General features: G+C 42.9%; 1 protein-coding gene across 7 annotated transcripts in view; it reads left to right on the top strand.

Annotated features, from left to right (window-relative positions):
- FZR1 (fizzy and cell division cycle 20 related 1) overlaps positions 1-13077 on the top strand; it is a 36754-nt gene that overhangs the window by 11805 nt on the left and 11872 nt on the right. For 4 of the 7 annotated variants that reach the window (XM_050933767.1, XM_050933771.1, XM_050933768.1 and 1 more), the window contains 5 exons: positions 4494-4639; positions 8731-8856; positions 9194-9257; positions 9539-9666; positions 10582-10664. In XM_050933767.1, the coding sequence (XP_050789724.1) occupies positions 4571-4639; positions 8731-8856; positions 9194-9257; positions 9539-9666; positions 10582-10664 (470 nt within the window). In that variant the 5' untranslated portion in view covers positions 4494-4570. The remainder of the gene's footprint in view (positions 1-4493; positions 4640-8730; positions 8857-9193; positions 9258-9538; positions 9667-10581; positions 10665-13077) is intronic. The other 3 variants (XM_050933769.1, XM_050933770.1, XM_050933772.1) reach the window with 1 other exon arrangement.

Below are 13077 nucleotides of genomic sequence, written 5' to 3'. Positions count from 1 at the left end.
TTCTCCACCCCCTCAACCACAGTTGAACTCTCTTGACCCTGATCACACCAGCAGGGCAAGAGCGTTGAACATTTGGCTTTAACAAACCCTGCCTATCCATTTCATTCATAGAGAAGTTGTCGGTGATCCTTTTAAAATGAGTGCTAAACTGTTTATGTAGGTTCCAAACATAGGTTGTATTTACGCTAAACTTGACAGTAGGAATATCAAAGCCAGTGGAATTAATAAACTGCACAAGCAGTCTACCTCTATTTATTGTTCTCTTCATAATTTAAAAACAAATTCTAGACAATTAAATGCAAACCTCTAGTGTTAAAAAAAGGTATGAGTTTGGTTTCAAACACACACAAGCTGGGAAGTTATATAGCTGATTGAGCACCATTTAGCATTTTTTGCCCTGATGCTCCTATGCAGTATTTTCTCTTCTCCTTTCCTTGTTAAATGTGTTAAAGCTACTCTTTTTCTGTTATTAAAGAGTATCATAAACTATACAAGATGCAAAGTGTGGCTGAGGTACTGTTGTCACACAACCTTCATTTCGTGAACTTCTTCACTCAGGGTCTTGCGAACTTAAGTTTACTTTTTGTCTTTAACTTGTTATACAACTGACACATCTTGTGTGTAACAGTGTTTTGGGTTAAAATACTGCACAGTTTTAGTAGCATGATTAAAAGTAGATGGAGTGTTCTTATGCTAGATTACTCTGTAATTTTATTGATACATATACAGATGATGATCTCCTACTAAGTATAGTGAAAAGTGAATGTTTTCCCTGAAATTCTGGTTTTGACATTAGTGACTGTCATGGGTGTCACATGACTATCCCAGTGACATGTTGGTACTTCAGTAGCAGTAAGACGTTGGGGTTTTATTTTTTTTAAAGCTTTCAGAAGTTGTTAGTGACTCTTAATTTTGCAAAAAGTAGGGCCTCTTCCAAAGTTTTGTGAAGTCAGCTGGGAGTCTTTCCACTGACTTCAGAGGGTTTTGAATCAGGTCCTGAGGACTATATTTTCAAGAGTTCAGCCCCAAGTTGCTGCCGTGAGAACAATGTACCGTTTTACTGATTTAAAAATTCCTTAAACTTCTGGAAGGTTTAAAAAGAAGTACACAAACTTCTTATTGCTACTGAAGGTAGCAATACATTTTACTAGGATAATGTCTTCTGGCCTTAGTTCCCGGGATCACACAATCTTGAAATGAAAGATTACTATAATGTTATGAATCTAATGCAATGCTCAGTTATGTGCTCAGAGAGTTACAATACATGCTGCCAAGTGTTGAGCGAACTCAAAAATCCGGCTATATGTTTAAAGGTTTTGGTGTGTTGTGTTAGGCAAACTGACTTGTTTTGAGAAATAAACAATATGTATCCATGATCAAAAATATCTTCCCTTGAATAGCTTTTGTTTATATATGTTACAAGTTGAGCTCTGTAAATTGGGACATCCCTGATTTCAACAGCAGTGATTGGTTTAAAGTTTAAATTAACCATATTGATGCACATGCGTGAGGAAACATGGGTTTATATTCTCAGACCATTCTCATTTGTATTACATTCACTTGACACCAATCTAGCGATGTTTTTTGGTCTGTTTTAAGCAAAGGATAGTAAGTGTGTTAACATTCCCAAATGAAAACTTTCATCTTTCAGTGATTAACTGAAATCATGTTTTTTGCAAAAGGTCAGCATCGCAAAAGGTCAACATCTCAAAATCTGCGTGTGATGAGCTTTGTCAGTGTATATCATGTACAAACAGGATTTCCAGTTTTTGCTTTGGTCAGAATGTGACGGTGCTGCCCATGGGAGCCAGCTGAGGTCACACAATTAGGGTGAACTGCAAACAGAACGGGCAGACAAACGCCAAATGCTGGTGGATATTCCAATACTTAGATTTACTAAGCCAGTACAAAACAGCTTCTGTAGTACCTCACTGGTTACTTAGAAGTCCAAACAACGCAATTCCCTTAAAGTACCCAGCCTCAGGCCTCCATTCAGACACACCTGTCAAACATATGATGATGATTACTGAAAATCTTATCTCATCATATGAAAGAAAAGGTTCTTCCAATCCCAAAGGATCAGCCACAGACCCAGATTCAATTATAACTTAGATCTTGCCCAAAACATAAGCTTATAGTCAATTCTTATTAACTAAACTAAATTTATTAAAAAAGAAAAGAGAGAGTGTTGGTTAAAATATCAATATGCATATGGACTTGAATTCAATTCTTGAGGTTCAGATACATAGTAGAGATGAGCTTGTAGTTGCCAGAAGTCCTTTTAGAAATAGTCCATAGGTTATAGTCCAATGTCCATGTTCAGGGTGACTCCAGTCAGTGACTGGGGATCTCAGTCCTTTTGGCTTAAGGTTTTCCCCCTCTTGAAACCCAAAGCAGATCTGAGATGAAGTAGGATCATGTCCCAGGGTTCTTACACGTTTCCAGCAGCCTTTTGGCCTGAGAAAACAATAGGCTTAACTCTTTCTCCCAAACATCCTGGCAATTAGCGCAGGGTAATTTATCCATTAAACAGTTCAGATACAGGTTACCACAACCTTCAAAGAGACGCATAGAGAATAATACTATTTCACTCAAGTATCTTCCGGAATGTTAATAATAATCCTTTTTTGATCTTTGAATTAAAGCTATAGCAATAGACAAGACTTGTTTGCTTACATCACAAGACCTGAGCAAACACCTATCCTTCTACCTCTAACAATGCAGATTTGCATTTCAAAGCTCTATTCATTTACATAAAGAACAGGAGTACTTGTGGCATCTTAGAGACTAACACATTTATTTCAGCATAAGCTTTTGTGGGCTACAGCCCACTTCTTCGGATGCATAGAATGGAACACATAGACAGAAGAAGTGGGCTGTAGCCCACAAAAGCTTATGATGAAATAAATTTGTTAGTCTCTGAGGTGCCACAAGTACTCCTGTTCTTTTTGTGGATACAGACTGTTCTTTTTGTGGATACAGACTAACACAGCTGCTACTCTGAAACCTATTCATTTGCATATCTGCCTGACCAGTTTCTAAAGTTCGGCCATGGGTCAAGTCAGTCTGTGAGTTACTTAACTCTTTCTGGCTCTGTCATCCTTCTATGAGATATTAGATCAGACTCATAACGTCACACAGGATTTAACCTAAAATGAGACACCCTGTATATTCCCAACAAACCGCTGTTGCCATTTTCTGTATTTTGTAGCCACAGAGTCCTAAATGCATCCTTTATTCACTGGTCCGTTTACGAAGCTACATTAGTGTGACAATGCAGTAGATGAGAAAAGTTTGTCAGCTGAATGATGTCTTTAGTTGTCCTTTCTCATGCCTGAAAGAAAAGGGAGTTCTGTTTAAAAACAGATGATAAAGTGTGATTTGGTAATCTAAAGGTGTAAGTTCTGTAAGTAGGTGAAAAGCTGTAAGACTGAGAATAGAACTTGAAAGATAATGTTTAATTTTGTATGACTCATTCAATAAAATCTTACCAACCAAATGTAAATGAATATCTGTTGTGAAATCACATCCTCCTGGATCTTCCGACTGAAAGATAGTCAGGGCATGGCTCCTCTCTACTGCAGCTACTGCTGTAGCACTGTAGTGTAGATACTTCCTCACTGATGGAAAAACCTCAGCTGTCAATGTAGTTTAATCCATTTCTCTGAGAGACGGTAGCTAGATTGACTGAGAAGTTATTCCACTGACCTAGCTGTGTCTATACTGGGGATAAGGTTAACCTAACTGTGGTTTTCAGGGGATGAAATTTTTCACAGCACTGAACAACATAGCTCGGTTGATCTAATTTTTAAGCATAAACCAGGTCTCTGTGGAGACTAGGACCAACCGTCCACCCAGAATTGTAGAGCTAGGTGGTATCAGCAGCCATGGGGGTAATAGAGTGGTGTAATGTAATACATTCTGTGGGTGGCGTACCCGAGCCCACTTATCCACTGATGCTTTAAAAATTCCCACACCCCAATCTGGATCTATGCTGATTATGTGATATATATATGTATCTCGTGATCTTTGTAACCAATACCTATAATCCCTCATAACTCAAGCCTGACTCCAGATGTACAGTACCTTCCCTCTTAACTTGTGCCTATTTAATTTTAAACATTAACTTTAATAAAATTCCTAACCAGCCAGTGCACTGATTCTGTGCTATGCTTTACCAATGGAAATACTGAATACTGTGCGATAGAGAGGCAAAATGATCTTGTGTCTTGAAGCACAAGATTTGAGTTGGGACTTCTAGCCTCCATTTGTGATCCTGCTACTTACTTAACCTCTCTGTGCTTCCCTTCACAGATTGTGGCAGAAATTTTATGTACTTCTCATGCTGGTTGGATGGCTTAATTAATGTCTGTAAAGTGCTTTGAGCATCTCCCGAGGGCAGTGGTATAGAAATGAAATTTGGTGGTGGCAGTGGATTTGTACATGGGGCTATGTACCATTTGTTGACTTTCTTTCTTCCTGTTTTGTTGCAGCAGACTGATTACTGGCTAGACTTCATGAATAGAAGGTCCTGGGACTGTTAGACTCCCCAGCCCCCGCCCTTTCCACCATGGACCAGGATTATGAGAGACGTCTCCTGCGCCAGATCAACATCCAGAATGAAAACACAATGCCTTGTGTAAGTCAGCACATATCCAGTGTGCCTAATGATCCTCCTAGTGCCACTGCCCCTCCCGCATCCCCCAGCAAAGAACAGACTTTATTCTGTGAGCTGTAATGTGCTTTCTCTACTGTCCTTCAGACAGGCTTCCTATATGAGCTACTTAATAGCATGCAGGCCTTTAGCTATAAAGTAAACCAATCTTTGACTGAAATTCTCTACTGTCTAAGTTTCTGAATTGTCCTGGGAAACAGTTACTCAAACAACTTCTTAACTTGGCCAGTTTTCTCAGCTAAAATTGGTTAAATCTCTGTATGTGTGTAATATTCAGAAGCCCAAGGGGGTTGTAACATCTTTATTATTCAGTACTTGACATCAGGAAACTATATAATCTCATTAGGTACTACTGGAATATAGACAGTTGAATTTTTTTAAGCTGGCAAATCTTCTGAATGCTGGGGCTATATGATAGGTGGACTTTAGACACACACAGATCTTCCAGCTTTTCTGCGGTGTTTTACATCATAAGAGCATAATAATGGCCATACTTGGTCAGACCAGTGGTCCCTCTAGCCCAGTATCCTGTCTTCTGATGCTGGCAAAGGCCAGATGCTTCAGAGGGAATAATCCGAACAGGGCAATTATCGAGTGATCCGTCCCCAGTCATCCAGTCCCAGTATCTGGCAGTCAGAGGCTTAAGGCCATGTAGAACCTAGGTCCATTCTTGGCTATTAGCCAAGCTGGTCAGGGATGCAGCCCTATCTTCCATCAACGTATCTGATTGAACCCGGTTATAGTTTTGGACTTCACAACATCTCGTGACAATGACTTCCACGCATTAACTGTGTGTTATGTGAAGTAATTCCCTTTTTAACAGAAAACCTGCTGCCTATTAATTTTTGTCGAGTGACCCCTAGTTCTTGAGTTATGTCAAGGGGTAAATAGTGCTTCCTTATTCACTTTCTCCACACCAGTCATGATTTTATAGATCTCTATCCTATCCCTCTTTAGTCATCTCTTCTAAAATGAACAGTCCCAGTCTTCTTAATCTCTCCTCATATGGAAGCTAATCCATATCCTTAATCATTTTTATTGCTCTTCTCTCTACGTTTTCCAGTTGTAATATATCTTTTGAGGTAGGCCAACTAGAACTACACGCAGTATTCAAGGTGTGGGCATACCATGGATTTATATAGTTACATTATGATATTATCAATCCCTTTCCTAAATGGTTCTGAACATTATCTTTTTTTGACTGCCACTGCAAACTCAGCAGGTGTTTTCAGAGAACTATCAATGATTTGATTACTCCAAGATCTGTCTTGACTGGTAACAGCTAATTTTTTGTATATATAGTTGGGATTATGTTTTCCAGTGTGCATTGCTTCTCATTTATCAATATTGAATTTCATCTGCCATTTTGTTGCCTCGTCATCCAGTTTTGTGAGCTCCCTTAGTTAAATCCAAAGAAAACTGTGAAGAATTACAATCTTGCATAATTTTGTATAATCTGAAAACTTCGCCACCTCACTGTTTTGTTAAGATCATTTATGAATATGGTGAACAGCACTGATCCCAGTACGGTTCCTTAGGAGACCCCTCTGTTTACCTCTCTCCACTCTGAAAAGTGACCCTTTATTCCTACCCTCCATTTCCTATATTTTAACCAGTTACTGAGCCATGAGGGGACCTTCCCTCTTGTCCCATGACAGCTTACTTTGCTTAAGAGCTTTTGGTGAGGGACCTTGTCAAAGGCTTTCTGGAAGTCCAAGTCCACTGTATCCATTGGTTCACCCGTGTCCAAATGTTCGTTGACCCCCTCAAACAATTCTAATAGATTGGTGCAGCAAGTAAAATATTCTTCTAAAATCTTTTGGGAGAGACTGTGTTGTACCCCTTAGAGGCATGGCACAAGCATCGCATTCCAGTGGAAGGAGGTCAAAGGTTACTTTAATCCACCTTTGTGCCTCCCAGATTTGGGGTGCTTCTGGGGCCTAAAATGGCAGCTGGGGTAGGTTAGGCTCAGCAGCTGGAACCAAGGGGCACTGTAGGCTGTGGTGCCACCCTGAATCACCATCGTGCCATGCCATGGTGTCCAATATTGCAAGTTCTTGTAACTTTATTGTGAGACTTATGATATTTGGTGTGTTACTTAACACCCGTGCTCCTGGAGACAAGTGTTTACATTAATCTAGGCTCATGTTTTTAAAAAAGTAAGTTTCTCACGCTCATGTTTGCAGAGAAAAGCTTGAAACACGTGTCTCAAGTGCACCCAGAACCACAAATTTTAATTTTATCAGATTTCTAAACCAGTCTCATGACTTTTGGACAGTTGGGCTTGGCAATACTGCCCCCTGTGGTGGGTCTTATAGTGAGGCCTGTAGGTTCCTTACACAACACTTGTGCTGAGAGAATTGTCCTCCAGCTAGCCCCTAGTGTGTTCAGGTCCTTGTATGCTGTGACATGGCCCCAAATTGCAGCCTCTATCTCTACTTGGATAGGCCTTCAAATTGTTACAGGCCTATGACACAGTCTAATCCAGGGATCGGCAACCTTTGGCACGGAGCTCACCAGAGTAAGCACCCTGGCGGGCCGGTCCAGTTTGTTTACCTGCCGCGTCCACAGGTTCAGCCGATCGTGGCTCCCACTGGGCGCGGTTCGCCGCTTCAGGCTAATGGGAGCTGCAGGAAGCAGCGGCCGGCACATCCCTTGTCCTGTGCTGCTTCCCGCAGCCCCCATTGGCCTGGAGCGGCAAACCATGGCTACTGGGAGCTGCGATCAGCTGAACCTGCCGACGTGGCAGGTAAACAAACTGGCCCAGCCTGCGGTGAGCCTCGTGCCAAAGGTTGCCGATCCCTGGTCTAATCTATGTCATCCGCTTACGTTGGTATTTCACTGTTCTTGTGTTCTTTGCCTTAGGTAAAGTATGTAAATAGTCTAAAGACCGTGATCTCTGATCTCCATATCTTACTGAGTCTTGGAATGCGTCCTCAGCTGACATGATGCACATAAATGGCTTTTAACTGAAATAAAACTCCCACAGGAGGATTCATATATTAGTTCCGGTGCATATCTGCTACGAACACCATAATACCTTTTGCCATTACTAAGATCTTAAAATACGCACTTAACTGTAGTCCTGCAGAGATTCTACTTGATGTAATTGATTTAGGTTCAATGTTGTATTTAAATGACATGCACATTGAAGGGATACTTCTGGGTTACACTCGATATCTCTAGCAAAACCAAGAAATATAAAGGAGGTCTCTTTACGTACCCCCTACAAGAACATTAGCATTATGGAGAAAACAAACAAATGTTAGAAAACTAGGAAGTAGTGTTAAGGTGACATGTTCCCACACAACACGGCAGCCGTGACTCTGCTCCCATAGGAATGCCAAGATGACTTGGAAGCATTGCTATATGTATCTGACCTTAATAAAAATTTGCTGTTTTCAGTGTGCACACTCCCACTCCAAACTCCTGTTGGTATGCCGCGGCGGGCCCTTGGCATACTTACGGCAGCAGCCTGGGTATGGCAGAGATCACACTAGCCGAAAGGCTTAGGGAGGAGCAAGGTACTGAGATCTCCCTGCAGGACTCTTAGGAGTCAATGCCCTCCCATTCTGGAAGGACAGAAGAAAGATCAGGCTGAGTGCCTGCAACCTTAACTAGAACATGTTTTGTGTGTGCGATATTCTTGTAAGGTACAATACACTGTATGTTTACGTGAGGCCTGAATCAGACCAACAGGGAAAGGGATTCCAGTCATGCTAATACCTCACAGTGCCCTGCCTCCAGCTGCCCAGATTTCAAACCTTGGGACCATTGGCAGAGCATACCAGCTGATCTCCACTGTTGAGAGGGAGCGTTTGGAGAGACAGGTTCTTTAAGTGCTCCTGTTTGCACTCGGCAATGGGAATTGTGCCTGTGTAAGGAGTGCTTACTAGGCTTGTAAGGTGACAAACGATGTGTTCTGTCATTCCAGGTTTATTTGGCCCTAATAAAAGCAGATTTCTGGAGTCTGCCTTTCAGAGACCACTGTGATCCAACATTTTTCCTGCCTGGTTCTTGCAGTGTTTCTCCATATGTAACTTTTTAAACTTCAGGTAGTTGAGATGAGACGAACACTGACACCTTCCAACTCTCCAATGTCCTCCCCCAGTAAACATGGAGACCGTTTCATTCCCTCAAGAGCTGGGGCCAACTGGAGCATTAACTTTCACAGAATAAATGTGAGTATTACCCCCAAGTTACACAGCGCAAGGTATTTTTTCTTAGCAGGATGGGAGAGTTTGCATGGAGTTAAAGAAGTTTGCTTGGCAGGAAAACTGCTTCAGAGGACTAGTAGAGTATTATCTTCCCCCTCTCCTGCCCTCCGCACTTCACCTTCTGCCCTCCATCTCTTTTGCTGCTTCACTATTTGATGCCTCAGCATCACAATTGATTGCTGCAGATTTTTCAAGGTGGTGGTGCTTTTCCCATTACTGTGGGCGGGGAGAGAGGTGAATTTTGTGAGATCTTTGTTTGCAGTGACTGGAGTGTTTGTTAGAATATATTTCCCCCCTCTAGGAAAACGAAAAGTCACCAAGTCAAAACAGAAAAGCAAAGGATGCTACCTCAGACAATGGCAAAGGTAGATATGCTTTGTACCACTTGTTCCTTCGTGTCTAGCTTTTGATTTGACATTGAAGTCAAATATAACATGGGCAACAGCAGTGCAAGCATCTCACTTGCTGCCCTAGCTACTGGGCCACAGCCCTGACCAGGAGGCCCCATCACAGAGAATATGATACCTTGGTCTCCACAGCCCATTCAGTTGAGTTGACATGCCCCGCTGAAGGCCACTGCATACCCCGGTTGAGAACCACTAGCGTAGGACGCTCTGCTCAAGAGCTCGTTTGTATGTTCGCACAGATGGCCTTGCTTACTCAGCCTTGCTAAAGAACGAACTGCTGGGAGCAGGGATTGAGAAAGTGCAGGACCCGCAGACAGAGGACAGGAGACTGCAGCCATCCACGCCGGAGAAGAAGAGCCTTTTCACGGTAAGCTTGGCTAGCAGTGCATCGGTCTGCATTGCTTATGCGAGAGGAGTTGGACACTCCTCAAATATGGTAGCCGATGCATAGTGTAGTAACTATATTAAGAAGTCTAGCCAAGGTTTAAATTGAGTCATCAATAGTATGGAATGACTGGGATGGGTTGTGTTAGTGACAAAATCCAGTGGACACTGTTCACTGACTCCACAGAGAGCACGAGGAACTGCTGCTTGCTGCAGGAATCCTTCTTTCCTGAGTTATGACAGAGGATTTGAAAGATTGTTTTGGAAAGGATGTGGGCAAGTTAATATATGGCCTTGATGTGTTCCCTAAATGAAGGATAGGTTTTGAAATTCAACAGAAATTAGTTTCTCAGTATTGCTGTCGAGCAGGGGTAGGCAACCTATGGCACGGGTGCCGAAGGCAGCACATGAGCTGATTTTCAGTGTCACTCACACTGCCCGGATCCTGGCCACCAGTCTGGGGGGGCCTCTGCATTTTAATTTAATTTTAAGTGAAGCTTCTTAAACATTTTTATAACCTCATTTACTTTACATACAATAATAGTTTAGTTCTATGTTATAGACTTCTAGAAAGAGACCTTCTAAAAACATTAAAATGTATTACTGGCACACGTAATCCTTAATTTAGAGTGAATAAAAGAAGACTCAGCACAGCACTTCTGAAAAGTTGCTGACCCCTGCTGTAGAGCAAGATTTAAAGGAATCTTTAAGGGAAGGGACTGAAGAGGGTGTAGAAAGTAAAACACAGTGGGGCCACCACAATGCAGGGTTTTGGAGGCATCTCTGACTAGGTAATGTATGTTAATTAATTACATTGTAGGTGATCTTGTAAACCTCTGGCACGTCAGGACCTGTACTGTGTGGGGTTTTTGTATCCAATGCTTTCTTCTTTGTGCAGTACTCGCTCAGCACCAAACGCTCCAGTCCAGATGATGGCAATGAGGTCTCCCCATATTCCCTGTCACCTGTCAGCAACAAAAGGTAATGCTGGCTAGCTATGGGTGGGGAAAAAATGGGGTCTGGGGTTCTTCAGGAGCTCTCTGACTAATGTTATAATTGGTTGCTGTACAGCTATGGAATTTCAGGAGGGGAAGCAGGCAGCAGGAGTAGTTGGACACCTAAGGAGCAAGGATCTTGTCTCTGTGCAAACAATCCTAGAAATACAGTAGATTCCACTTGTTAGCAACCTTAGTTCCCAGCAACTGCTATTATTATCCAGAGGCTGCCAGTAAGTGGAAGGCAGGTTTGCAGGGCTGCAGCCAGGGAAGGTAGTGCTGAGAGGGGAGGCTGTGGGCAGGGAATTGGGGGCGGGGGGAGGTTTGTGAGGCTCTAGCCAGCACTGGGATATGCATTTCCATGCCGCAGCTCTCGAAACCTGCCTGTGGCCGATGCTCAGCATGTCTGAGTGCTCTCTCCCCTGCCACATCCTTGAAGGCAGGTTTGCAGGGCTATAGTCAGGGAAGGAAGCACTGGGACATGCCAACCTGGGCCTCTGGTACCAGGGCAGGGCACAGCCTGGAGAGCACCGTGGTACCATGCAGCCCATTGGACCCCCAAGCTCCTGCTCTCATGAAAAGCCCGGCATCCTCCCAAACAGCAGGCAGATTTGCAGGGCTGAAGCCAGAAAAGCATGTCAAAAGGCTGTCAAAAAGCAGCATGCCTGTTAGTATCTGAATCCAATTAACATTGTAGTCTAATGAGATGGGATTGGTTCCCAGCAAAATGTTGCTATTAACCAGAAGTTAATAATATCAGGAATGTTAAGTGGCCTCCCCTTTTTGGGCATGTTACTGTGGTCGCTGGAGGGGCCACATGGAGATCGCTCAATCAGCAAACTGCAAAGTATGGGGCAGACAATCCCCAAAACTGATGGTTTATTCTTATAATTAGATTCTCCAAGCCAGTAACAAAATAGCTTCTGTAATACCACACTGGTTACCCAGAAGCTAAAACACAGTTCCCCTTAAGCAATCCAGCCCTGGGCTCCCACCTGGACAGCTAAATCTAATATAGTGAGGATTACTTAAAATCTTATTCACTATGTATAAAGTTCTACCAATCCCAAGAGACCAGACACATTACCCACCAGGTCAATCAATACTTCAGATCTTACCCAAATACATTCTTATAGTCAATTCTCATTAATTTAATTTGTTTTATTTTAAAAAAAAGAAGCAACAGAGTTGCTATGGGTAAAAGATCATTATACATACAGATATTACTCCTGGGGGAATTCTGCTCCCCAGAATAAAGAAGTTATGAGCACAATATTTTAAAATTCTGCATATTTTATTTGTCAAAATAACACAATATAATCACACCACTTTAAATTATTTTTGGTCATTTATTTCAAAATACCTGTCAGCAAGTGTCCGTGTAACAATACGGACAACAAAAACGAGTCAGGAAATGTTTTTTGACAAATGGATTCCTTACTAAGCATATTACTACAGAACTCTGAGTAGGAATTTGTTTAAACTACAGTACAGAACTGTATTTCCCGCCCCGCTCAGAAGCAGTGCAAAGGCTTTGGGGAGTTAGGGATAATGGAGTAGCTAAGGGAGAGGGAAGTAAATTGCTGGGAGGGAGCCTGAGTGTGAACTTAGAGGGTTGTTGCGTATGGGTGGGAAAAGCGTGGAACAGGTTTTTTGTGGTGGGGTAAGGAGGGATTGTTAGGGAGCTTCCCCCATGCAGAGCCTGGCTGACTCCTAGCCTCTCCCATTCAGTTAGGCACATCTGCCCCTGTCTCATGTGTTCCTGCACCTTCTGTCCACATGTCCCTCCACCCCCACTCAGACACCACCTTCCCCCATCCCCGTGTGGTCCTGCACCACCCTCCCCCGTGGCCCTGTGCTTCCACTCCCATTCAGCCCCTGCCCCAGTCTGTCCTCTCCCACTAGCCCTTATGAGCCTCTGTCAGACCACCCCCAGCACCCATGCTGTCTGTCTTCCCATAGTCCCTGTCTCCTGGCCTGACCTGACCTGACAGACACTGGGAAGAAGGCAGGCTCTTTCTCTTCCCTAGCTAGCCAGGAGCTGCTGCTGTGGTCTATTGCCACAGTGCCCTCTGATGGGCAAAATGCGGAACTGCAGCAACATTTCAGCAGAAGCTTTTTTCTGCTCAAACAATTAGAAACATGTGGCTCATTAATTATGCACATGTGGAGTAGCGCAGGATTCCCCCAGTGTAAGATATGAATAAAGTTCTCAGGTCATTTTCACAGAAGAGATGGCGAGCTGCTCATTTGTAAAAGTCCTTTTAGAATTGGTCCAATAGTTTAGTCCATGTGTAGAATTTGTTCAAATTCTTCCATGAGAATTTGCAAGGATAGTCCAGGGCACACCTGGAGACCTCAGTCTTGTGACTTGAACGTCCCCTGATGAAGTTTGAGCA

The sequence above is a fragment of the Gopherus flavomarginatus genome, chromosome 24, assembly GCF_025201925.1.
Source record: "Gopherus flavomarginatus isolate rGopFla2 chromosome 24, rGopFla2.mat.asm, whole genome shotgun sequence".
NCBI lineage: Eukaryota > Metazoa > Chordata > Testudines > Testudinidae > Gopherus > Gopherus flavomarginatus.
This window is presented reverse-complemented; position numbering and strand designations above follow the sequence as displayed.